The following is a 26,222-nucleotide window of genomic DNA, read 5'->3' on the forward strand; positions in this document are numbered from 1 at the left end:
ACCATGGCTCAAGTGGTAGAGCACTAGCCTTGAGCTGAAGAGCTGAGGGACAGCGCCCAGGCCCAGAGTTCAGGCCCCACAACCGGACCCAAAAAAAAAAAGAAAAGACAGGGATGTAATAGTAGTTTTGTAAATCAAATATCCATGAAACAGTGTAGAGCAACTGTTAAAACATGCATGTACCACAGGATCTCCTAGGTATGGGAAGGAATACTTGGTGCAAAAAACAAACAAACAAAAAGAACTTTGTAAAAGCCTGACAGTGACAGGACAACAGAGTGGGAAATAGTCGCTCTGTTTATAGGAATGAAGATATAGGTGGCAGTGTGATGTATTCCTACTGAGGGACACATGAATAGTCTGAATACTGGCAGAGCCACCATAGTGAGGAAATTCTTATAGACTTTGTGAAGGAGTATGTGGATACTAGGACCCAAGTGGAAGTGTCTGAGAGGAAAAGAAGTGTGCTTCTTCCCCTGAGGGAAGGGTGCATAGGTGAGCATCAGGTCACAAACAAATGAGGTAAAAGGAATCATAAAGATAGGAGGAAAGAGATGCATAGTCCAGGTAAGACAATTTGGAGCCAGTCTGGTATATAGGAGAGACCAGCAAAACTGAGACCTGGCCAGACAGAAAGGTGTGTGTGTGTGCAAAACTGAGACCTGGCTAGACAGAAAGGTGTGTGTGTGTGAGAGAGAGAGCAAAACTGAGACTTGACCAGACAGAAAGGGGTGTGTGTGTGTATGAGAGAGAGCAAAACTGAGACCTGGCCAGACAGAAAGGTAGGGGTGTGTGTGTGAGCAAAACTGAGACCTGGCCAGACAGAAAGGTAAGGGTGTGTGTGTGTGTGTGTGTGTGTGCGCGCGCGCGTGCGCAAAACAGACTTGGCCTGGCCAGACAGAAAGGTGTGTGTGTGTGTGAGCAAAACTGAGACCTGGCCGGACAGAAAGGGAGGGGTGTGTGTGTGTGTGTGTGTGTGCGCGCGCGCGCGTGCGCACACGCGCGCTTAAACTCAGGGCTTAAGTGCTGTACCTCAGTTTTTTTTTCCACTCAAGGTTCACACTCTACCACTGAGCCATAGCTCTACTTTCAGTGCTTTCCTGGCTACTTAGAGATAAGTCTCATGGACTTTCTTGCCCAGGCTGACTTGGAACCATAATCCTCAGATCTCAGGCTCCTGATCAGACCTGAGGCTTGAATCAGGGCCTGGGCACTGTCCCTAGTTTTTGCTCAAGGCTAGCACTCTACCATTTGAGCCACAGCGCCACTTCCAGCTTTTCTTGTTTTTGTTTTCTTTTTAATGTGGTGCTGTGGAATCGAATCCAGGACTTCGGGCTTCATGCATGCCAGGCAAGCACTCCTTCACTAAGCCACACTCCGAGCCTGACAGGAAATTTTTTAATCCTAGCTGACAGCAGTGAGATAAGCTAGGCATAGACTGAACATGACACTCAATTGCCATTTCCTCAAGAATGAGCTTGGTGTTCTAACACTGGTTTCTTATTTTAAAAATTGGCAGAAACAATGTCATTCATGCTCCCTTAACTCAAAACTTAAGACTTCCAAATGCATTTGAGGAGATCAAGTAATCCAATTAGGGAGTATCTCTCCCTGGGGGCAGCTCACTCTTTCTCTCTAGAGGAAAGGTACTTGGTTAACCTAAGGCTAAACACCCATTAAAGTTGTCAGGGCCACATTGTAAGGTATAAAGTCTCAAATGTCCCTCAAGGTAAAGCTTTCAGGAAGAAAGCATTTTAAAATAGATATCCAATCAAAAGATCTTCACATCTAAACCATCAGAACCGGGACAGGATGTAACAAGTTTTCTTCAGAGAAAATCTTTCTAAAGTCACACAGTATCACATTTGACAACAAAGACAATCATGTGGAAATACCTAAGCAATAAAAAAAAAAAAACTGCGTAGGCCTTCTGCAGCCAGATTCTACTATGTTCTCATTCATTTTCCCCTCAGCACAAGTAACTCAGGCCCTAAACCACACATTGAATGTTACCATCAAACATGAAGGAATTGAAGACCAGAAGTCCACATACCCACGTGCTTCTTGGGACGTCATGATTTTACAGAATCAAGTTCAGGTGACAGTGTTGCCATCAAACCATACAGACATCCAAATATAAATAAAGTAACAGGTTGCTAAGTAATAGCCAAAAAAAGCACTTGATCCATGTGTTTCCACAACCATATCAACCAGTGCAGCTTAGAGTATCTATTAGACAAAAATCTTTGCTACTGAGTGCATGACTGCAGTTAAGAGAAGCCCTCCCAAATTCGGGACGTACATCTCAAAGCACATCCCAACAATGAGCTCCTACCTGTAAGCCTAGCTACTCAAAAGGTTGAGATATGAGGATTATAGTTTGAAGCCAGCTTGGACAAGAAAGTCCAAGAGACTCTTATCACCAATTCACCAGCAAAACAATAACAACAACAACAAACAAAAACCTGGAAGTGGAGCTGTGGCACAAGAGCTAGAGCACCAGCTTCAAGGCCCAGAGGTACCCCCCCAAAAAAAAACAGAAAAAAGCTCAAGGATGGATATATGTTAGATAAAATCTCCATGTGGAGAAACATTTAAAAGCCTTCTATGGTAAAAAGTAAAATACAAAAGAAAAAGAAGACAAGTCCACGTATCTTCAAGGCACTAAAAAGGAAAACCAATTTTCTGTCATGTTATATCCTCTTTTGTAGACTTAATTTCAAGCCTCCACAACAGTGGGGAGAAAACAGACACCTTTTGGGGGGTTGAGCAGTGAAGCAGAGACAGGTGATGCATACCCTAATTCTAAAAAATTCCTTAGGAGAAAACAGAAGTGCTAACAAAATGTCATCCCTTTCCATAATTTCCCTGTCTCATGTTTCCATCACACTCTGAAGACAGATCCCTCACTGTTCCAAAGTAACATGTACACTGCCTAACAGGCAGGCGAGAAAACCAACTACGGAGCAGCATGAAAGCCACGTGAAACTCAAGACCACAAACTGGAACTGGACACCTGCCATCGCAATGGTGCAAGAGACCAAGACACAGCCAAGGAGGAAAACCAAGTGCCACCTACTTCTGAAGACTCCCGAAAGGCACCAGTCAAAGGGTTCAGGGTGCCAAGTCTGCATTAGGTGCCTCACACATTTACTGAGCATCTCAGCTGCCCAGAGGGACAATCAAGGAGGGAAAAACTCAGCAGGAAGACAGGAGAAAAAAGAAAACCCCACAGCACAAGCCAGAAGTGCCAAAAGAGGCTACAACAAAGCACCTGTTATGAACCCAAATAAGGAACCCAGGTAAAGAAGGGCTCACACTACCTGAGGACAGGGAGGTGACCTGAGCATAAGGTCTGGTAAGGAGCTCTGGGGGGTAGCTAAGGGAATGGAGACTGTGATACTCAGAGGAGCTCAAGCCCAACCTATGGACCAATACTTCTCAAACCAGCTGTGGTACAGAGCCCAGCTGTTGAAACACCCAGCCTGTCATAGATGTTGTTCACTCTCCCTTTCTATATGCCTTTCCTCATTCACAGGTGAGACAGTTTCCATTGTGGAGGCAGACACTGGTGACAGCACTACTATAGACCACACAAAGAGTATCTCAGAGGAGGTGCAGTATGGGCTAACTGGTCTTTATTGGGAACAAGGGTGTGTTTGGTGGCCATGCAATGAGCAGGGGGAGACTGGCAGGCCAAGGGACAGTGGGAGTGGGGGTGGAGATGGGCAGAGGATGTTGTGCTAACCTAGGAAGTAAATGCCGTGAGCCTGAATAGGAACTGTTACAGGGGACTGAGAGAGTCAGACTCAGATCTGGAAGTACTTCCTAAGTCTATGCAACAGAATCTAATGGGTGACAGGACACTGAGGGGACTATATTTTCTATTACCACTAGTTTCTGATTGGTGGGTAGTGACTGTTAGTACAGGGAGGAACCACGGCAAGAAGTTCCTGCTCAGTAAGGGAATAGGAGTGTCTTCAAATTCCAAATGATTAATTTTGTTCTGATCATTTCCCCTGAGAAATCTCTAGCATTAAGCACTCAAGGGACACCTCAGGAGTCTGGTTGGGAGAGCAGTAAGGTACATATTTAGCATATTTTTATGATTAGTAAAGAAGGGTTCAAATTAGATACATTCCTCTATGCCAACCACGACTAGGAAGGAATTAAAAAAGAAATGGAGTAGGGTTACTAAAGAATAACTGGTGATTTAATGAAGAGTTGAGTGTCAAAAAGTAGCATTAATTAACTCATATTTTAAGGTGAGGGTATAGAGCCCTGAACAGGCTCTGGAAAACAAAGAGTCTTCTTACTGCACCAGGCCAAAGATAGTTTTATAAAGTTAATCTGAAACAAAACATGACAGTACCTCTCAGTTCGCCTTTGGTCTGTAATTGCAGAAACAAAACATACCCAACCTTGTTCACTAGAGAAATTTCAGAGAGAGACAACAGTGAGGTCACCTGTTACAAAATCATACCAAGTTGGGCTTTGAAAGATTACACCTAAAGTCCAATGTCATGATTTACATTCGTTCCAGAAAACAAACAAGGCTCACTTTCTCTAATAGGTATAATTGCCACCATGCCACTATGCACCACTGCCAGTGTGGTGCAAGAAAAGTTCACTTCTGGGAACAACACATGTTTGGTTGAGGAACAGAACCACCTGCCAAAACCACTGTGGGAAGTTAAAAAAAAAAAAAAGACAAACAAAAAACCAAGAAGTACTTGCAGCTTGTGGACTTCTGAAAAAGGCAAACAATTAGGAAAGCATGAAATGGAGTCACAGTTCTATATTCTGCAGAATATCAGTTTGACTAAAGGTCCATGCTTACATCAGTCCATTTCTCCTACTCACTTCACTGTGTGTCAGGCCCAAGCCAGCATTCTCCTTCGCCTAGACTGGTGCAGCAGACTCCCACGTGGTCTTCCAGCCTCATCCTGGCACTATTAGTTCTCCATTTCAAACAATACCTGCTGATCTATAAAGTGAAGACCAAGTGACTAAGCTTGCTTAGACTGCCCTAGCAAAATACCATTAGAGGGACTCAAAACAAACATTTATTTCTTCCTGATCTGGAGGCTGGCTCCGGTGAGCTCAGGTGCCAGGATGGTGGAAGTCTAGCGAGGGCTCTTTTTCTGACTTGCACACAGCTTCCTTTCATTGAGTCCTCATGGGAGGGAAGTGAGGATAAAGGATTGAAAGAGCAAGAGAGAGCATCTTGGTTTCTCTCCCTCTTATCAAAAGTGCTTTTATGACTTCTCCCAAAGTCCCCACTTCCAAATTCCATCACGCTCGGTATGATATACATGGGGTGGTGGGGACACAGACATTCAGTCTATAATACTAGGGCATGTCATTTCTCAGATTCCTCCAGTGGCTGGGAAAGAGCCATACTCTACTACCATGTGCTACGCCAGTGGGTTCTATGCAGAGATAAGAAATCTGTGTGGGCATTTCTCCATGGCCACAGCAACTGTGGGATGATTCAGGTTCTAAGTGTGGGGATGAGAGATACTGGGGAGTCCTGCAAAGAGATGAGCCACTACACAATGCTCTGATATTCCACCCACAAGGACCAAAAATCTTCACTAGTTATTCAAGTCTACAATCTGTTTTACATATAGGCACTAAAGTATTTTTTTATAATATTACATAAAGACAGTATCTCACTGTATAGCCAGGACGGCTTAGAACTCATTTTCCTGCCTTAGCCTCCCTAAGTGTTAGGATTAGAGGCATGCACTACCATACATAGACTACTAAGACTACACTTGTTTGTTTGTTTTTGTCTGTCATAGGGCTTGAACTCAGGGCTTGGGAGCGTTCCCTGAGGGTTTTTTTTTTTTTCTCCAGACTAGTGCTCTACCACTTGAGCCAGAAAATTCTGGCTTTTTTTTTTCTGATTAAGTGGAAATAAGTTTCGTGGAGTTTTCTGCCTAGGCTGGCTTCAAACCAGAATCCTGAAAGCTCAGCCTCCTGAGTAGCTAGGATTAGAGCCACTGACATACAACTTTATACTTCTTTTGTATGGGTGTGGTGGTATCTTCACATACATGGGCAGATTACATGCAGAATACCTACCTTATTTATTGATATCAAGGTTTGAACTTGGGGCGTTGGGCTTGCTAGGCAGGCACTCTACTGTTGAGCATTTGTATGTTAAACTGCACATATGTGATTAAAACTTACTTCCCTAGCCAGGTAGCAGGGTTCATGCCTGTCATCCTAACTACTCAGGAGGCTAAGATCTGAGGACCGCTGTTTGGAGCCAGCCTGGGCAGGAAAATCCAGTTAAGCACCAAAAAAGCAGCAAGTGGCACTATAGTGCAGGTGAGAGAATGCTAGCTTTGAGCACCCAGGCCCTGAGTTCAAGCTCCAAGACTGACACACTTACACTGACACACATACACTGATACACACACACACAAATTACTTCCATGAGTCAAGCATGGTGGCACACACTTGTAATCACAGCACTCAGGAGGTTGAGCAGCAAGATCAAAAGTACAAGGCCATCCTGAGCTACACAGCAAATCTTTGTCCCTTGTATTTCTAAAATATACTACCATTTGGGTAATATATCTCTTCATGAAACTGTGCATTATATAGGTTATTGCTTATATGTTTGTTTGCTTTTTTTTTTAAAGAAAGCAAGATGGTTCCTTTACAACAAATTATATAAATGTAGACCAGAGTCCTTCTGCTCTATTTAGCCCCCATCATCTCTCCGAGCTCAGCACGTCGACTACTGCTCTACTTCAGCCACACCACCTTCAGCTCTGGGCAGTCAAGGACACTCTTACCTTTGCCCTGCATGATCCTCCTATATGATCCCCTTCCCTTCTTGAGCTCTTGCTCAAATGATCAAATGACACCTTCTCAGTGGGGCCTTCCCTCTTCCCTGGCACTGCCCTTCCACTCCCTGACTCCATTTGTTTCTGTGGCTCTTTTCACTGTTTTTTTTTTTTGGGGGGGGGGTCCGGTCATAGGGCCTGAACTCTGGGCCTGGGCACTGTCCCTCAGCTCTTCAGCTCAAGGCTAGCACTCTACCACTTGAGCCACAGCGCCACTTCCAGCTTTTTTCTTATGTGGTGCTGAGGAATCGAACCCAGGGCCTCGAGCATGCAAGGCAAGTGCTCTACCATTGAGCCACCTTCCCAGCCCTTCACTGTGAGTTTCTTTCCTATGTTTCCCTACTAGAGTTTGCCTCCTACTTGGTTTTCTTACCATATTCTAACCCTACCATATCCTAACCTTACCATAACAGTATATGGATACCTTCATAATCCATCTACATTAACATTTCAGAAATACTAATTATAACCACAGGTTTAACTTTAAAAAGCCAATTTATTCTTAACAAAACAATGCACCTTAGAATATAATGAATACGCTGGGCACTGGTGGTTCACACCTGTAATCCTAGATACTCAGGAGGCTGAGATCTGAGGATCGAAATTCAAAGCCAGCATGGGCAGAAAAGTCCCTGTGATTTTCTTATCTCCAATTAACCACCCCAAAACAGGAAATGGATCTATAGCTCAAAGTGATAGAGTATTACCCTTGAGCAAAAAAGCTCAGGGACAGTACCCAGGCCCAGAGTTGAAGCCCCCACAACTGACAAAATAAATAAATTATAAATAGATAGATAAAATAGATAGATTAGATAGATAGATAGATAGAATGAATACTATTTGAAATTATGCTCAAGCTAGACCTTAATCATATTTCTCTATTTTTCCCTATAAGTGTCATTTAACTCCTCCTTGTTATTCTTCCCACCTAACCAGTAGCTGGATTCTACTGCTTCTATCTGTCTTTCCCCTCTCTCATTCCTGGTCACCTTCCTGTCTCCAGACATCCCACATACTGCTGCCGGATAAATCTGAAAGCATAGCATCCATCAAATCACTCACCTGCTCAAGCATGTTAATGGCTTTCAACTTTCAATCTGTAAGGGCCAACATATCCTGTGGCCCTCCCACTCACTACCTTCAGAATGTTCCTCAACTCCTACAAATGTGCTAGTCCCTACTGCTCAGACTTACAGCCTCCTCTATCTTTTCCTAGCCTCCTTTCAGACTGAAGCTCACCCCTGCCTTCCTCGACCACCCCCCTCAACACTAATCTCTGATACCACAGCTTGAGAAATGCTTTCTGGCCCCAGATGGATGCTGGCTCATAGCACATTACTAGAACCTCTTGAGAAGTTACAGAACTCTGGGTTGAAACACTGTATTCTTGCCTTTTCCTCCCGTCAGACTATGAGGCACCTTGAAGACATTGTCTCCCTTTTTCTTCATTCTCCACATGGTATTTTCCCCAGACTAGGTTACATGTTAAATGGAGTACAATAAGGCAATGCTTTTAGTACCTAGTTGTAGTAGAGAACCATATGTTTGACTAACAGGCAAGCCAGGACACAGATTTACTGGATACAGCCAAGGCTATTTGTAGAAATGAAGATTTGGAGATCAGCTTCAAAGTAGATGTGCACTGAAAAGCAGAGCAGGCAGAATGAAGCTGAACATGGAAAAATGTCCTGCTGGGAACACTCAAACTTGGGACAGGCCCCTGACATCCAATGGCCAAAATGTTTCTTCCAATCCATCTTATGATTTGTTGATTTTCATTTTTGTACAAAAATAGAAAATGCTTACGTTTTTAAAATTCTGATTACTAACAATGTTCTCAGAGCTTGCAGTGCAAAGTCTATTACATCTTTCTTCTGTGGCCTTTTACTCCTGAGTGCTGTCCATTGCTGGCTTAAAAGTTCTTGCTGGGGCTGGGAAGGTGCCTAGCATGCATGAAGCCCTGGGTTTGATTACTCAGTTCCACATACACAGAAAAAACCAGAAGTGGTGCTGCGGCTCAAATGGTGGAGCGCTAGCCTTGAGCACAGAGAAGCTCAAGGACAGTGTAAAGGCTCTGAGTTCAAGCTCCAGGACTGGCAAAAAAAGAAAAAAAAAGTTATTGCTGATCCACACAAAGCCCAGACAGGTGAGGTAGAACGCCTCTGGTACCTGAGTTGTCCTCACCTACAGATGGGAACCGGGTTTGCTGCTGAATTAGCAAAATGATGTTTGACCTTCTGACATACCCTAGTGTTTTTCCATCTACAGTATTGTTTTGGAATGCTTTTTCAAGAAAGGAAAACCACTTGCTATGCTCCTGAAAATAACAAGCCACAGAGAAGCAATGATAAAGAACATGTTGGTCAGACCCAAACTAGGGCCAAATGAAATTATTACAGAATAAGGGACATAACACCGAAAGTCCCAAAACTTGAGATCTGCCTGGCTTTATCCAGGAAGATATCTTTGTAAATAAAATGGAATTAGTTGCCCAGGTATAGGGCTTCATGCAGCCAGCTACCACACATAAATGTAAGATCGTAAGATGGACATGTGAGTGGTTAAATGAGAAACAAGCCCAGTCTTTTATTCCCCTCACCACAAACCCAATAAAATGTGGTTAGCTTAGATGAATGTCAAGTCTTACAGCCCTCAGGTACTTCAGGCTCTATTAAAAAAACGCAAATGAGTAAACTGAGGAGTTGAGAAGATATCATTTATAATTAAGATTACAAGATTCTAATCACTAGAACTTAACAAATCTAATGCATTATGTCTTCATAAAGACCAACCAGCCAAAACTACTAATAGAAAAGCTTAGAGCTATGTAAACTTGAAGTCTGGACAGAAGCAATGAAGCAAAAAGATAAGACTTGCCTCTTCATCTACTGCAATTAGTGGTCACCAATTCAGGCTGTGAACATACCCTCTTCGTAGAATTCTTTTCCCCTATCCCATTCTCCTCTCTTATTTTATTAAATAGCATGTAACCATTTATCTGTGGAACATGTTTACTTGGAAGCAGCTAAGCAAATGTCCAAGTTACCTTCTTTTAAAGTCCACTTGATTGAGCCTGTCCTCTTGCTGACAGCATGCAAACTTCCATCCAGGGTTGAAACAAACAACAAGGTTTCAGGCAGTGTTACTGTACTGGTGCTTCCAAAGATCTGCAACAAAATGTAGATGATTTTTCATGTCAATATAATTTTTCACCTTACTCATATGCCATCATAGACTCCCCAAAGTTAGCCTTCAAAAATTCCTCTATTGGGCTGGGAAGGTAGCTCAGTGGCAGAGCGCTTGACTTGCATGCATGAGGCCCTGGGTTCGATTCCCCAGCACCACATAAGCAAAAAGAAAAAAAGCCAGAAGTGACACTGTGGATCAAGTGGTAGAGCGCTAGCCTTGAGCTGAAGAGCTAAGGAACAGCGCCCAGACCCAGAATACAAGCCCCAAGACAAAACAAAACAAAACAAAAAAAGCACTCCAACTTACAGATGAAGAAACTGAGGGTAGAGGGCCTACATTTCCATGGAAGACACAACTGAGACAATAACGGAGTCAAAACTAGACCTAACTCACCTTAGTTTATTGAAGTGTTGATCTTAGCTGCTGACAGAAAAGTCTGTAACCTAACCTGATAAGGACAGGAATGAAACCATCTTTGGGCTACTCTCACTCAGACAGCTCTCACTGGCCAGACTTACAACTTTGTTCTCACAGGTCTATTTTACTGAAAACACATCCAGGCACTAGTGGATCACACCTGTAATCCTGGCCAGTCAGGAGTCTGAGATTTAAAGATTATAGTTTGAAGCCGGCCTAGGTAGGTTGGTCTATTTATTTATTTTGCCAGTCCTAGGGCTTGAACTCAGGGCCTGAGAACTGTCCCTCACCTTTTTTGCTCAAGGTTAGCAGTCTACCACTTGAGCCATAGCACTATTTCCATCTGTTAGACTTATCTCCAAAGAATCAGCAAAAAGCTGAAAGTGGAGCTATGGTTCAAGTGATTAAGAGTGCCATCCCTGAGTGGAAAAAAACAAGCAAGAATATGGGGCCAAGATTGAGATCCACTACAAGTAATAACAAAAAAAAAAAAAACAACAACAAAAACAAAAATGTAAAAACTAGCAGGTGAGAGAGAAGCTGGGATTCACAGGTACTTCAGCCAAGTCATGTGAGCTGCAGATAAAGGAATTTCCATCTTAGGATATTAGGCAACTTGACCACTTTTTTTTTTGTTCGGTCATGGGGCTTGAACTCTGGGCTTGGGCGCCTATCCCTGCACTCTTCAGCTCAAGGCGAGCATTGTACCTCTTGAGCCACAGCACCACTTCCGGTTTTCTGGTGGTTAGTTAGAGATAAGAGTCTCACAGACTTTTCTGCCGGGGCTGGCTTTGAACTGTGATCCTCAGATCTCAGCCTCCTCGGTAGCTAGGATTACAGGCGTGAGCCACCGGCGCCCGGCAACTTGATCACTTTTGATTATTAATACCCACCAAAAAGGGATAGATGTTTAGAAAAACACAAGTCTCCCATTCAGATCATAGATTTCCAAGAATAAAAGTGTTTGTTATCAAAGCCTTCCGTGCAACAATGAACTAAATGCTTCCAAATATATCTCAGCATAGTATTAATGTTTGAAAAGGTCACTACTCATTAAAACACATCAGTGTTCACAACTGCCACTGCTCTGAGCATCTTTGGTAACCACAAGAACACTTGTCTACGGTTGGTTGGTGAATCGAAATAAAATGCTAATAACATGACTAATGTAGACTTCTAAAAAAAAAAATCTCAAAAACAGGAGTTTATAGAGGAGTTGAATTTATCAACCAAGAGCTCTGACAGTCAATTACAAGTCACAATAACCTGAAAAATCCTCTTATAACTAGCAGATTCTTATTGAAGGTTCCTGGCTGTTAGAAATTAGGATATCTGGGGAGCCACTCTGAACAAGGTCATACTTAAATCAGCCAAATGAATAGTCTTGAATTTTCCCCCCAGCATTAAAAAAAAAATTTTTTTTTTGAGTCCGGTCGTGGGGCCTGAACTCTGGGCCTGGGCGCTGTCCCTCAGCTCTTCAGCTCAAGGCTAGCGCTCTACCACTTGAGCCACAGCGCCACTTCCAGCTTTTTTCTTTTTGCTTATGTGGTGCTGAGGAATCAAACCCAGGGCCTCATGCATGCAAGGCAAGCACTCTACCACTGAGCCACCTTCCTAGCCCTAAAAAGTATTTTATTGTTATTGTTGAGGCAATATAGAGGGGTTACAGTTACATAAGTAATGAGTACAATTCTTTTAAGCATTTTTTGAAATGTGAAAATATTTGCTTTCAAATACAGTTGTTATAATTAACATGAATCGAATATGCTTCTGGATCATTTAGGATCTAGAAGCACAATCAGAACATCAAAAAACACTGCTTCGCTGGGTACTGGTGGCTCACATTTGTGATCCCAGCTACTCAGGAGGCTGAGACCTAAGAACACAGTTCGAAGAGAACCCAGGCAAGAAAGTCAATGAAACTCTTATCTCAAATTAACTACCAAAAGCCAGAAAAAGAGATATGATTCATCCAAGTGGTAGAGTGCTAGCCTCAAGAAAAAAAAAAGCTCAGGGACAGTGCCTAGGCCCTGAGTTTAAAACCCAGAAATGGTACAAAAACAAAGAACAACAAAAATACATTGTTTCATGGTAAAAATACTTTATGTACATGTGTGAACACACAATGATATACTGTGTTGAGGTTAGTTTAGGAAATTTCCTTGTAAACTAGTTGATGCTAGCAAAAAAAAAATGTGGGGGAAAAAAAACAGGTATGTTCACTGGAAGTATGACTTAAGTGGTAGAGTGTCTGGAAAGCACAAAACTGAGTTCAAACCCTAGCACCACCAAAAATTAAAAAATAAAACAAAACTGGCATTCCAATTAATTTGATTTCCATCCCTCCCCAAACCCTTAAACTGTTAAAGCACATTTCTTTGACACTATCTTTAGGGCACCCTGTGGTTTTATGGTGCTGTGATTACATTCTGAGGAAAAGACAAACAAACAAACAAAAACCCACACTGCTTCGCCCTAATGACCTTGTCCAATTCCTGCACTCAGCTGTTTCAGTCTTTGGTGTCCATTTTTCTCTACATATCCTAGTTTCCAGAAAGCCTTGGAATGGAAAGAAAAGGCCAATTCTGCAGATCTATTATGTGCTATACAGAATCTGACTCATGTTTAAAACTGTGGCACCTGGCTTCAGGAAGGACTTTTCAACACGATAGAAGGGGAGAATAGTAGAGGCAAACAGCCTAGTCTATCCTAAATAGTCCAAACAGCCATCAACTAACTGGTCCCCACAGACATCAGGCTCTGGCTACACAGACCCTCTCAGACAAGGGGATCAGAGATTGCTTTGGAAGGGCCCAGTCTGAGGACTGGGAAGCCTGGATCATCAGGCTCCTCAAGACAGATATTGATGGGGAAATGGCTGCTGATGCAAGTTATGTTTCTCTTAGTGGGATTCAGTATTCTCATTGAAGTTCGAGTATCCTCATTGCAGCCCTATTCTGAGAAGACTTTTAAGTTTTCCACCCCTACCTCAAATAAATGCAAAGTCAAGGCCAGGTCCTCTGTCCAAAGATCGGATTCTAAGAGTAACTTTTCACAAAGTCTAGCAACTTCACCACTCTGCATTTACTAGTAACTACCAACTGCTTGCACAGAGGGGAGTAAAAGCTAAGTCACCAGCCAATTGGTTATTCCCAATATGTAAACTCACCTAATTGTTAGTTACTATTGCATTAATTAGGTCTATATACTGCTATCAACAGTATACACACATACATACACACACACACACACACACACACACAGATATTTAGGTAGGATACATATATTTTGTTTCATTTTTTTTATTTTTTTAATTGTGAAAATACTGTACAAAGGGGTTACAATTACAAGGGCAAGATAACGAGTACATTTCTTATCAAGCATTGTTGCCTCCTCCTTTGTTTCCCCTTCCCATCCCTTCCCATCTCCACCCCCCCACTCCCCCACCTCCAGCTAAAGTTGTAAAGTTCGTTTTTTTTCGACGTAACGATTTGTACATCTCATTGTTGCAATGGGTCCACCTGTATCCCTATTTAAACGATTTGTTTATTCCCTTCCCCTCCACAAATTATACCAACATCAAATACAGTGAAAGCAGGGGTTATACCATGGGGGAGGGTTGTTTCATTTTTTTAAGACAAGGTCTCTCTAAGTAGCTTAGGCTATCCTAAGGCCCCAATTCTCTCAGCCTTCCAAGTGCTAGGATTTAAATGTGTGCTACCATATCCAGTTTAACTCCTTATATTTTAGGTAAGAAAAAAACTCTTCCTAAAATGACTTCTGAGATAAATTTTTAAAAGTATTTAGTGGGGCTGGGAAGGTGGCTCAGTGGTAGAGCACTTGCCTTGCATGCTCGAGGCCCTGGGTTCGATTCCTCAGCACCACATAAGAAAAAAACCGGAAGTGGTGCTGTGGCTCAAGTGGTAGAGCACTAGCCTACCTTGAGGGACAGTGCCCAGGCCCAGAGTTCAGGCCCCATGACCGGACGCAAAAAAAACAAAAACAAAAACAGAAATGCTGTATTAACCAAAGAATTACAATTCATAAATTTCCAGGCACAAGGTTCAAAACCTAGCTTCCAAAGCCTGGTTAAGGTGGTAATCTTAGCTACTCAGGATACAGAGATCAGGAAGATCAAGGCCAGCCTAGGTAAAAAGTTACTGAGATTTCATCTCAATAAACAAATTGGGTGTGGTCGTATATCTGTACTTCTCATCATGCAGAAAGCAGGAGGATCACAATCTGAGGCTTCCAGAAAGGCCAAAACCATGGCTAATAAAAACCAATATGAATGGGCTGGGAAGGTGGCTCAGTGGTAGAGCGCTTGCCTTGCATGCATGAGGCCCTGGGTTCGATTCCTTAGCACCACATAAGCAAAAAGAAAAAAAGCCGGAAGTGGCGCTGTGGCTCAAGTCGTAGAGCGCTAGCCTTGAGCTGAAGAGCTGAGGGACAGCGCCCAGGCCCAGAGTTCAGGCCCATGACTGGACCAAAAAACCAAACAAACAAACAAAAAAAAACCCAACAAATAATATGAACTTCTAATATGAACTTCCTTCTAATTCAGAGGGAAAAAATGCCATGCATACTTGTAGCTCATACCTACAGTTTTCCAAAGTAATATACACTGACTAAAGATTATGATCATTGTCCCATTTGCACAAAATAGGATTGCAATCTCCATTCCACTTACAAAACTCCCTCTTAAGACATTGCACACACAGAAAACCCAACACTGTGGACAAGAGAGTCACACATACTTCTCAAGTCCAAACTGTACATTCTTAAAAGTTAAAATTCCCACCAGGTGCTGGTGGCAGTAGTCCTAGCTACTCAGGAGGCTGAGATCTGAGGATCATGGTTCAAAGCCAGACCAGTAGGACAGATAGTCCATGAGAGTCTTATCGCCAATTAATCACCAGAAAACTGGAAGCTAAACTGTGGTTTGAAGTGGTAGAGTGCTAGACTTGAGTGAAAGAGCTCAGGGATAGTGCCCAGGCCCTGAGTTCAAGACCTACAACCAGCAAAAAAACTTAACAAACAAAAGTTAAATTCCTATAAACAAAGCATTATAGTTACTATAAACTAGCACTATATCACAGTGCTAAGTTTAGCAGATTGAGTTAAAAAATACTTTCTACAAATCTCATCTTCCCAATTCTACCCCAAAAGACTAAAGTATTTATATTATTAGACTAATAACCTAATTTGTGACTTCTAGGATTTTTTCCCAGAGGCCAGTTTTTGTTGTCTGTGTGTTTATATTCTTTTTTTTTTGGGTGGGGGGGTTCGTGGGGCCTGAACTCTGAGCCTGGGCACTGTCCCTCAGCTCTTCAGCTCAAGGCTAGTGCTCTACCACTCGAGCCACAGCGCCACTTCCAGCTTTCTCTTTGCTTATGTGGTGCTGAGTAATTGAACCCAGGGCCTCAGGCATGCAAGGCAAGCACTCTACCACTGAGCTACCTTCCCAGCCCTGTGTGTTTATATTCTTGTTTTAACTAATATTCACTTATTAGGGTTATTGTCACATAACTTTAATTTTATTAACTTAAGGAAACCAGTCCTTCAAATTAACCATGCAACACTTGGATAAACATGAGCAAGGTTGCCGGCAAGTGTTTTGAATAGAATATCATTATACAATACTGGGTGTACCTAGATTCCTGGAACCTGCCATCAACAAGCAGTTTGACTTTTGCAGTAAAGAGACTTCTTGCCAAGACTCAAATTCACCGGAGAGCTGGACACAATGGTAAAACAAAAGCAAACTGACTTAAGGGTTCACTGTGGCTGACTAGTGAATACATATTACACTTTACAGAATTATAGGCAAGACTGAATTATTCTATTGGTTCAGAATGGAGCAGCTGATTTTAAAACCAGAAAGATCCTTTCTACTGTACTACAACAGAATACTAGCCCTGCAAAGCTTCTCACAAAATGCAATCTTGGTATTAAGTATACACTATGTGGAAAATGAACCATGTAACTTGTGGGCAGGGATGGAAGGGGGATATTGGGGAAAAGTGAAGGAAACAAGGACATTGTCCAAAAAAGAAATGCATTCAGACCTGTGGCTCACACCTGTAATCCTAGCTACTCAGGAGGCTAAGATCTGAGGATCACTGTTCAAAGCCAGCCTGGGCAGGAAAGTCCATGAGACTCATCTCCAATGAACCACCAGAAAACCAAAGTGGCACCGTGGGTCTCAAGTGGTAGAGCTGAAGAGCTCAGGGAGAGCACTCAGGCCCAGAGTTCAAGCCCCATGGCCAACCAAAAGAAAGAGAGAAAGAGAGAGAGAGAGAGAGAAAGAAAGTGCACTCATTATCTATCTTATTAAATGGTAACCCCTCTGAAAAACACCTTAATAATAACTATAAAATTGTATTTAAAATATAATTTTATAAGTGAAATAAATTTTAAAAAACAGAAAATTTATAAATTATTGTCAATTTAGCAGGAAGTATTTAAAAAGTATTCTATAACACAGGCCTTTAGCAGGCATCAGATAAAATTCAAAAAGGATGTATACATCTATAACTCTATTCTCAACAATGTTATCTACTCTGGCCCATAAACAAATCCTGGGTGCTGCCGATTCTGATTGCTCTATAAAAGTATTCAGGAGCATACAATCATTCTAATATCCTTAATCACATTGTAGAAGACTGTGCCCACAGAGGGCCAAATAATTATTCCTAATCATTCCAGTGGCTCATGCCTGTAATCCTACTCAGGGGACTGAGATCTGAGAGTCACAGTTCTACCCAACTGGGCAGTCAAATCTGTGAAATTCTTATCTCCAGTTAGCCAGCAATAAGCTAGTAGTAAGCTTGGCACCAGTAGCTCATGCCTATAATCCTAACTACTCAGGAGGCAGAGATCAGAGGATTGTGGTTCAAAGCTAACCTAAGTGAAGAAGGTCCATGAGATTCTGTTCTTGAATTAACTACTTCAAAAGGCTGGAAGTAGAGCTATGATTCAAATGGTAGAGTGCTAGCCTTAGACACAGAAGCTCAGGAACAGTGCCAAAACCCTGAGTTCAAACCCCAGAAATGGCACACACACACACAAAAAAGCCAGAAGTAGAGGTGTGTGGCTCAAGTAGTAAAGTGACAAGTCCTCGCCGGGCACTGGTGGCTCACGCCTGTAACCCTAGCTACTCAGGAGGCTGAGATCTGAGGATCAGTTCAAAGCCAGCCTGGGCAGAAAAGTCCATGAAACTCTTATTTCCAATAAACCACCAGAAAACCAGAAGTGGCACTGTAGCTCAAGTGGTAGAGCACTAGCCTTGAGCTGAAGAGCTGAGAGACAGCACTCAGGCCCAGAGTTCAAGCCCCACCCACGACCAGAAAAAAAAAACAAAAAAAGAACATGAAGTCCTGAGTTCAAGTCCCAGTATTAGCACACACAAAAAAGAATTTGCCACAGTTGCGTAAGACTGAAATTAACACCTGGTAATTGTATAAACATATTATATGAAGAGCTCTTCCTGACCCATAGGAACAAAAGCCTTACACTCATCAGGGTAGTGGAATAAACACTCAGCAAGCATAAGGAAGTATTTAAAGGGCTGGGAAGTTGGCTCAGTGGTACAGCGCTTGCCTTGCATGCCAGAGGCCCTGGGTTCAATTCCTAAGCACCACATAAGCAAAAAGAAAAAAAGCCGGAAGTGGCGCTGTGGCTCAAGTGGTAGAGTGCTAGCCTTGAGCTGAAGAGCTGAGGGACAACGCCCAGGCCCAGAGTTCAGGCCCCACAACCGGACCCAAAAAAAAAAAAAAAAGAAAGAAAGTATTTAAATAAAATCCTGATACAAATGAAGAATACCCAAATATGGAGGTATCTATGTAGCACTTGTGTTTAGTAACATAGGATTCTCACTACATTTAGTCTCTGGTCTGTGGAATTAGAATCAAGAGTAAAAACCAAATCACAGCATTGGTGATAGTAAGAAATTTTTCTAATTGTGTCTGTGTTTTAAGGATTTCACACTACTTCTAAGTCAGCCCAAATTCTGTTATACTTTGTGTACCTGTGTGTGCAAGTCAGCAAGAATCCATATAATATAGTCATCCCTCTCTATATAGCAGTTTACTTATCAGCTCAGCAAGAATCCATCTACAATATACAGTCATCCCTCGCTATATAGCAGTTCACTTATTTCAGCTTCACTGTATCATGGGTTTAAAAAAAAAAAGTACATAGTGATCCAGCTATAGGTGAAAATCTGCTAAGTAGCAATAAGTGAACAGCAATATAGTGAGGCATGGCTGCTACATCCTGGATTTTCACCTATTGCGGGGGGTCTCTGGAACCTAACTCCCACAATATGTGAGGGATGACTGCAGTTCCTTGTAACCAGCTTGTTGGCTTTTATATTTCCTGATACTATGTCAATTAAGAAAAGTAAGCATGACATTTGCTTTGGATGGGAGTCAGGTATCTAGTCCAGATTCAGAAAAGGGCAAAGACTAATTGAACAGTTTGTGGTTTTCAAACTAAGCAGGTGAGAGTTAAGCTAGTATTTGTGGCAATTCTGAGGTGTGGTGTAATTAACCACCACTTGAGACAGTTACAATTCTTCAGTTCAAACTATTCTTCTTCTTGACTAGATCTGATAAAATGTACTTCATCAGTCCCCTTTATTTCTGAGTGCAAAGGTAGGCTAATTTCACAACAGGTGAATATATTTCTCCCCAAACTGGTTTTGGAGCCCTAGGCTAGGTGTCTAAGGTCAATCAGTTGCAGCTTGGGTTCCTTCTGTTACCTTGGAAGGAAATACACCTGGGCCTGAAAGGTGCTCCAGGAAACAAACTAACCCCCATGGGTCAAGAAAGCAAGTCCTGTTCTTAGAGTGGTGCCAAGTTCCTAAGGTCCCTGAGGATCCTTAGGGAACCAGACCAAATCTTATATTGTATAGACATGAAAACTAAAACCCAAGATGTGAAGTAGGGGTGTGGTTCCAGTGGAAAGGGCCCACCTAGCAAGCATGAGGCCCTAAGTTCAAACTCCAGTATTGCCAATATAAAATTAAAGCTTAGTGGCTATGCTTTGGAATGCTGGTTTTACCACTTTCTGTAGTCTTTACTAAAAGGAAATAACTGCAATGGAGAAAGCTACTAGGTGTACTTGATGGAAAGCATCCTAAACAAACTAAGCTAATATATAAAGGACTGGATTAGAATGAATTCATAAGGACACAGGCCTTTCAAGAAGCCAAACTTGATCCATCTGAGTATAGATACTTGTGTAGCTCATCCTATTTAATAGGAAGTCTTTATGTGGAAACCACAAAGGGTAATAAGTCTCAGTTGGTTAGTATTTCAGTCCTGATAACAGCAACTAATCTGAAACTGTCAATTTTGCTCTTTACACTTAGATTCCTTTAGAGGAGGGAAAGGAAGAGGTCAAGAAGAAAGTGGGTAAGTACTCTAGTTAAATTAAAATTACCTACAAACAACTGTATTTATGACATAATTGCCACCCTCACTTGCCAGATGTTGCCAAGCATTATGATAAAGTTAAACATCATGAAATACACTTCTGGCCAGGCCCCAGTCAGAAGTCCCCCATTGTTTGAAGTATGCTGTTAGGGTTTCCCACTTCTCTACCAAACAAGCCCACCATGCCACCTTCATCTCCCCAATTAGGTGGATAGTTATTTAAATGTGTGTGGCTCCACAAAGCACAGATCAAACAGGAGTTTACTGCTCCTGGGATGTGTAATTTTCCAGATGAAAAGGGCCAAAGAGATCACCTTTCCCAGCCCTCTCATTTCATAGGAGAGGAAGTCAAGACCCAAAGAGGTGAGGTGACTTGCCCACGGCACCACAGACAGTTAACATAGTCAAAGGGCTGGCTCTAGGTCTCTGCCTCCCCATCTGGTTCTTTGCCCACTGCACCACACTATAATTTCACTACTTTAAATCATGGTCCTCTGACAGCCATAAGCTTAAATTATCTCAGGCCTGAAGCTCCCCTTTGAGTCCTGATGGGGTAGATGAAGATCAGCCCTCTGATATGAGGGTTGGATCTTTTGGATGCGAACAAAATGTAATTTTAGACTCTCTAAAAACACCCAATATATCAAACAGCACTGCAAATTATACAGGGTGGAGTTTAAAAAAACGTTCTGGATGAAAATTCCTGAGATCCCACAGTAGATCTAAGTGGGTGGGTATAACATCACAAAACGTGATGCTATAAAGTCACAGTCGGGGCTGGGGTGGGGCTTCAGTGGAAAGCATTTGCCTAGCAAGTTTGAGGCCCTGGATTCAATCATAAAAAAAGGAGGAGGGGAGTCACAGCTGTCACCAATAAAAAAAAAAAAAATTCTGTAATACACTTCCCACTCAATTCCTTTTCTAATACAAATTGTTTTGCTTTTCAATTGACATAAGATTGCATATATTTACTATTTACAGCATGATGTTTTGATATATGTATAGCTTTGGAATGGCTAAATCAAGGCAATTAAAAAATGTTGTGGTGAGTCACCATGCAGTACCATAGATCTCTTGAAGACCTGGCTCTAAGGTCTAAAAAGATGCTCTGTCACAAAGATGGTGCTACAGACACTGCCAATTGCTGTGATAAAGCCAGTCATTCTTTTAATGTCAGTGCCAAGGAAACACACAGTACTGATTAGCATGGGGCAACTCATTTGAACAGCAAGAACCATTTTAATGACCACCCATAAACTGATGTGCCTCATGAAGTGAGCTATGACTGTGCTTACAAGGAATAAGATGCTCACAGTAAAGGAAGCTATCAGACATGGACTTTTTTTATGAAAAAATGTTATGGGGGGAGGATTGGGGGGTCGGGGGGGAGGCTAGGAAGGGATGTGAAGGGTAAACAAAGGAGGAGGCTGCAATGCTTGATAAGAAATGTACTCATTATCTTGCCCATGAAATTGTAACCCCTCTGTACAGTATGTTCACAAAAAATAAAAAAAATAAAAAAAAAATGTTATATCATTGGCTTCCTATACTTTCAGCATAGGTTTCTTCCTTCTAGGCTCATCTAGAAGACAGTCTGTCCAATTCCCATATATTTTGACAGAGACAAGAAAGCATAAGAAACTGCCTGGAGCCAGCTCTGGTGGCTCAGGCCTGTAGTCCTAGCTACTTATAATGATGAGGATCATAGTTAAGCCAGCCTGAGCAGGAGAGTCTGTGAGATTCTTATTTCCAATTACTACCAAAATGCTGGAAGTGGAGGCCTTGAGTAAAAAAGCCAAGTGATATTGTAAGACCCTGAGTTAAAGCCCCAGTTCCAGGACAAAAGAAAAGAGAAGAAAAGAAGCCAGGCACTGATGGTTCATACATGCAATCCTAGCTACTCAGAAAGAGACAGATCTAAGCATCTGGTTCAAAGCCAGCACAGGCAGGAAAGTCTTTAAAACTCTTATCTCCAATAAACCACCAAAAAACACAGAAGTGGTTGTGTTGCTCAATGTGGCAGAGTACTAGCCTTGAGTGCAAAAGCTCAGGGACAGTGCCCAGGCCCTGAGTTCAAGCCCCATGACTGATTTAAGAAAACAAAACTGAAAGACAAAAAATTGCGGCTTGCAAATAGAAGACTCTGAGGATGAAGAGCAAAAAAAGAGCAGCTGGCCTATAAGGAACATCAATGCTTTCTCTAGTTTATCAAGTAGTTTGTAGGAAACAGAAGCAGAAAATAATTGCCAACAAGGAGCCCAGCGCTGGTGGCTCACATCTGTAATCCTAGTTACTTAGGAGCTCTGAGGATCACAGTTTAGAGCTAACCAGGCAGGAAAGTCTGAGAGACACTTATCTCCACTAAAACTAGCAAAAAAAAAAAAAAAGCAGGAAGTGGAGCTATGGCTTAAGTGATAGAACTCTAGCCTTGAGCAAAAGTAGTTCAGGGACAGTGTGCAGACCCTAAGTTCAAGCCCCAGGATCTGTACACCCTCCCTCCCCCCCCCAAAAAAAGAATTACCAACAAGAAGATGGTAAACCTGTGGATTCAAGCAAGAGGCCTTTCCAGACATCAAGGAACAGAATCTGTTCCTGAAAAAGGAAAACTGGCTATCTAAGACAGAAATGGAGCTGTCACAGGCTCAATATCCCCAGGAATCTCTCTTCCTGATGTCACTGTCCTAGACAGGCCCTGTCTCCTTTGGAGGTCATCTAATTTCATCACCAACTTCTCTGGGTCCAGAAAGTGGGTTACTTGCTCATCTGGACTGAGGGGCAAGGTGGATAAACTTCCAGATTTGTTTTTTTCTTAATGGAGGAATAGCAACATCTCCCTAAATGCTAAATAAGTAAAATAAATACATTAAGAATTTCAAAAGAAAGAGTTATATAAATAGTAAAGAAGGGGGCTGGGAAGGTGGCTCAGTGGTAGAGCTCTTGCCTTGCATGCCTGAGGCCCTAGGTTCGATTCCTCAGCACCACATAAGCAAAAAGAAAAAAGCCGGAAGTGGTGCTGTGGCTCAAGTGGTAGAGCGCTAGCCTTGAGCTGAAGAGCTGAGGGACAGTGCCCAAGCCCAAAGTTCAGGCCCCATGACCGGACCCAAAAAATAATAAATGGTAAAGAAGGTCATTTATTAAAAGAAATCTTTGGTAGGCAGAGATCATGAGAAATTAAATGACATTCAGGCTGGAGGCATGGCTCAAGTGGCAGAATACCTGCCTAGCAAGCACAAGGCCCTGAGTTCAATTGCTGTACCACGAAAAAGAGAGTAAACAAAATTCAAAACCCTGATGACTCTCACAAACCTGGTTGTTCCCCATCCCTTAGGTACACATATCAAGAGTACAATAGCTGGTACTACACAGCAAGCTGGAATGACTAAGGAAAGGTTACAATGTTTGCTTTGATGAATTTAAGAAGGAAAAAGAGCGTAACAACAGAAAAGATTTTTTTAACCAAATGTTCCTACCTATATGGAATTGTATTTCAATCAACCTGGAAACTGACTTATGCAGCACACCATTTTCTGATGTTGCTGGACAATTGAACATACATTTATTAAGTGCAATGTAGTAGTTAGTTCTTTTTGTTGTTGTTTGATGGAACTGAGAACTGAATTCAGGGGCCTGGAGCTGCTAGGAGAGCACTCTACCACTTCAGCCACACCCCAGTTCTTTTGCTTTTAATTTTTCAGATAGGGACTCTCATTTTTACCTGGGCTGCCTTGAACTGCAAATTTCCTATCTCCAGCTCCAAAGTAACTGGGATTAATGGTATAGTTGTTAAAAGGTCAGGTTCTAGAATCACATCACCTTGGGTAGTCACTGACCCATCCCCATTGGATGGGGATCATAGTAAAAAAACAGTGGCGCATACCTTAAGAGACTGAGATCTAAGGACTGTGGTTCAAAGCACAGGAAAGTCTACTAAACTCTTATTTTATTTTTTTTGTGCTGGTCCTGGGGCTTGAACTCAGGGCCTGGGTGCTGTCCCTGAGATTCTATTTTTCAAGGCTAGCACTCTACCACTTGAGCCACAGCACCACAGGTGGCTTATAATATAGCTAGGCTAAGATCTGAGGATTGTGGTTTGAAACCAGCCCAGGCAGGAAAGCCTGAGACTTATCTCCAAAAAACTACTCAGAAAAAGCCAGAAGTGGTGCTATGGCTCAAGTGGTAGAGGCACTAGCCTTGAGCAAAAGAAGCCCAGAGACAGTATCCAGGCCCTGAGTTCCAAGTCCCAGGACTGTTTAAAAAAAAAAAAAAAGCTAAAGTGCCCAGGCTCCAAGATCAAGCCTCAGTATTGGCACATATACATACACAGGGACACACACACACACACACACAACACACACACACACACACACAGCCACACACACAGCCACAGCCACGAACAAGAAGTTACAAAGGTTTGGGGAAGATTTAGGTGCGTTAACATATATAAAGTTCTTAGAGCAGTACCTAACCTATTACACTGTAAGCAACATATCAGTGTCAGTTGACTTTTACACCAAGAACTGTGAAAGAGAGCACAATTGAATCATAGCCAAAGATCTGACCCTGCCCTCATGGAGTTTATCATCTAATAGAGAATAGCAGTCAATTACGCTAACCGAAAGACCAACTGCTTTAAGTGCAATAAAAGAGATAAAAAGAACTTTGAAGCCGGGCGCTGGTGGCTCATGCCTGTAATCCTAGCTACTCAGGAGGCTGAGATCTGAGGATCACAGTTCAAAGCCAGCCCGGGCAGGAGAGACCATGAGACTCCTATCTCCAATAAACCACCAGAAAACCGGAAGTGGCGCTGTAGCTCAAGTGGTAGAGCGCTGGCCTTGAGCTGAAGAGCTGAGGGACAACGCCCAGGCCCAGAGTTCAAGCCCCATGACTGACAAAAAAAAAAAAAAAACTAAGTAAAAATCAAATTGAGTACCTTCAACAAACTGTGATAAAACTAAGTCAGAGCCAGGAGCTAGTGATTCATTCCTGTAATCCTAGCTACTCAGGAGGCTGAACTTGAGGATTACAGTTCAAAGCAAGCCTGGGAAGAAAAGTCTATGAGACTCTTATCCCCAACTAATCAGCAAAAAGTCTGAAGTGGAGCTGTGGCTCAAATGGTATAGCTCTACCTTGAGCGAAAAAGCTAAGGGATAGCACCCTGGCCCTGAGCTCTAAATCCAAGTACTAGCACCAAAATCAGCCTCACTGCGCTAGAAAAGCAGCACTGAGGCTGATTGTTAACATTATGCCCACCTTTGGTCCTCAGCTCCACCCATACCTGAGCTCCTCCCTGCCCTGGAATTCCCGCCCTACAGCTGGCCACTCTCTCTCTCCACCCAGACCCACCTGAGCACCCCCCTACCTCACTTCCTGCCCCAGACCCTCCAGCTACCTCAATAGGGATGGATGTCATGTATTCCCTCTTCAGGGAAATATGGCTCCTCTAAAAAAACCTTGTAATAATCGTTCAAAAACACACAAAAACCCAAGTCCTAACAACTGTGGTAAAAACTGCAGTGTGACTCATCTAAAAGCTATAAGTGAAGACTAGAAAGAATTGGGCAATGTTGTAAGTTGCATAAGGATATTTGGCTTAAGAGTAAATATGTTTTTGTTTCTTTCTGTTTAATTTTAAAGTTATTTTGTTTTAAGCTAATTTAATACTTAGTGGGTTAGATAAGTTATTAAATGATACAACTGAAAAGTTATACATGAAATAACCAAAAAAGGGGGGGGGAGATGGGAAGGGATGGGAAGGGCAAACAAAGGAGGCAACAATGCTTCATAAGAAATGTACTCATTATCTTGCCTATGTAATTGTAACCCCTCTGTAAGGTATTTTCACAATTAAAAAAAATTAAATACCTCAAGAATAAACCTTCAAAGAAACACCAAAAATAAAAAAGAAATAACCAAAAAAGTTTTTTTTAAAGTTTGATTTGTATAACATGTAAATTGACCCTAAAGGTAGTTTTGTGGGGTTTTTTTTGGGGGGGGGGTAGGGGTCCAGTCATGGGGCCTGAATTCTGGGCCTGGGTGCTGTCCCTCAGCTCTTCAGCTCAAGGCTAGCACTCTAGCGCTTGAGCCACAGCACCACTTCTGGCTTTTTTCTTTTTGCTTATGTGGTGCTGAGGAATCGAACCCAGGGCCTCATGCATGCAAGGCAAGCTCTCTACCACTGAGCCACCTTCCCAGCCCCAAATTTGTGAGACTCTTAACTCCAATTAACCACCAAAACACTGGAAGTGGCACTGTGGCTCAAAGTGGTAGAGCACTCACCTTGAGTGAAAAAGCTCAGGGACAGTTTACTGCTGTA

The 26,222-nt window shown here is 42.4% G+C and overlaps 1 protein-coding gene across 1 annotated transcript in view; it reads right to left on the bottom strand.

Annotated features, from left to right (window-relative positions):
• Ern1 (endoplasmic reticulum to nucleus signaling 1) overlaps positions 1 to 26,222 on the bottom strand; it is a 95,677-nt gene that overhangs the window by 52,711 nt on the left and 16,744 nt on the right. Inside the window, exon 2 of the mRNA XM_013038011.1 lies at positions 9,910 to 10,030. Coding sequence (XP_012893465.1) covers positions 9,910 to 10,030 — 121 coding nt within the window. The remainder of the gene's footprint in view (positions 1 to 9,909; positions 10,031 to 26,222) is intronic.

Source organism: Dipodomys ordii, unplaced genomic scaffold (assembly GCF_000151885.1).
Source record: "Dipodomys ordii isolate 6190 unplaced genomic scaffold, Dord_2.0 Scaffold7, whole genome shotgun sequence".
Classification (NCBI taxonomy): domain Eukaryota; kingdom Metazoa; phylum Chordata; class Mammalia; order Rodentia; family Heteromyidae; genus Dipodomys; species Dipodomys ordii.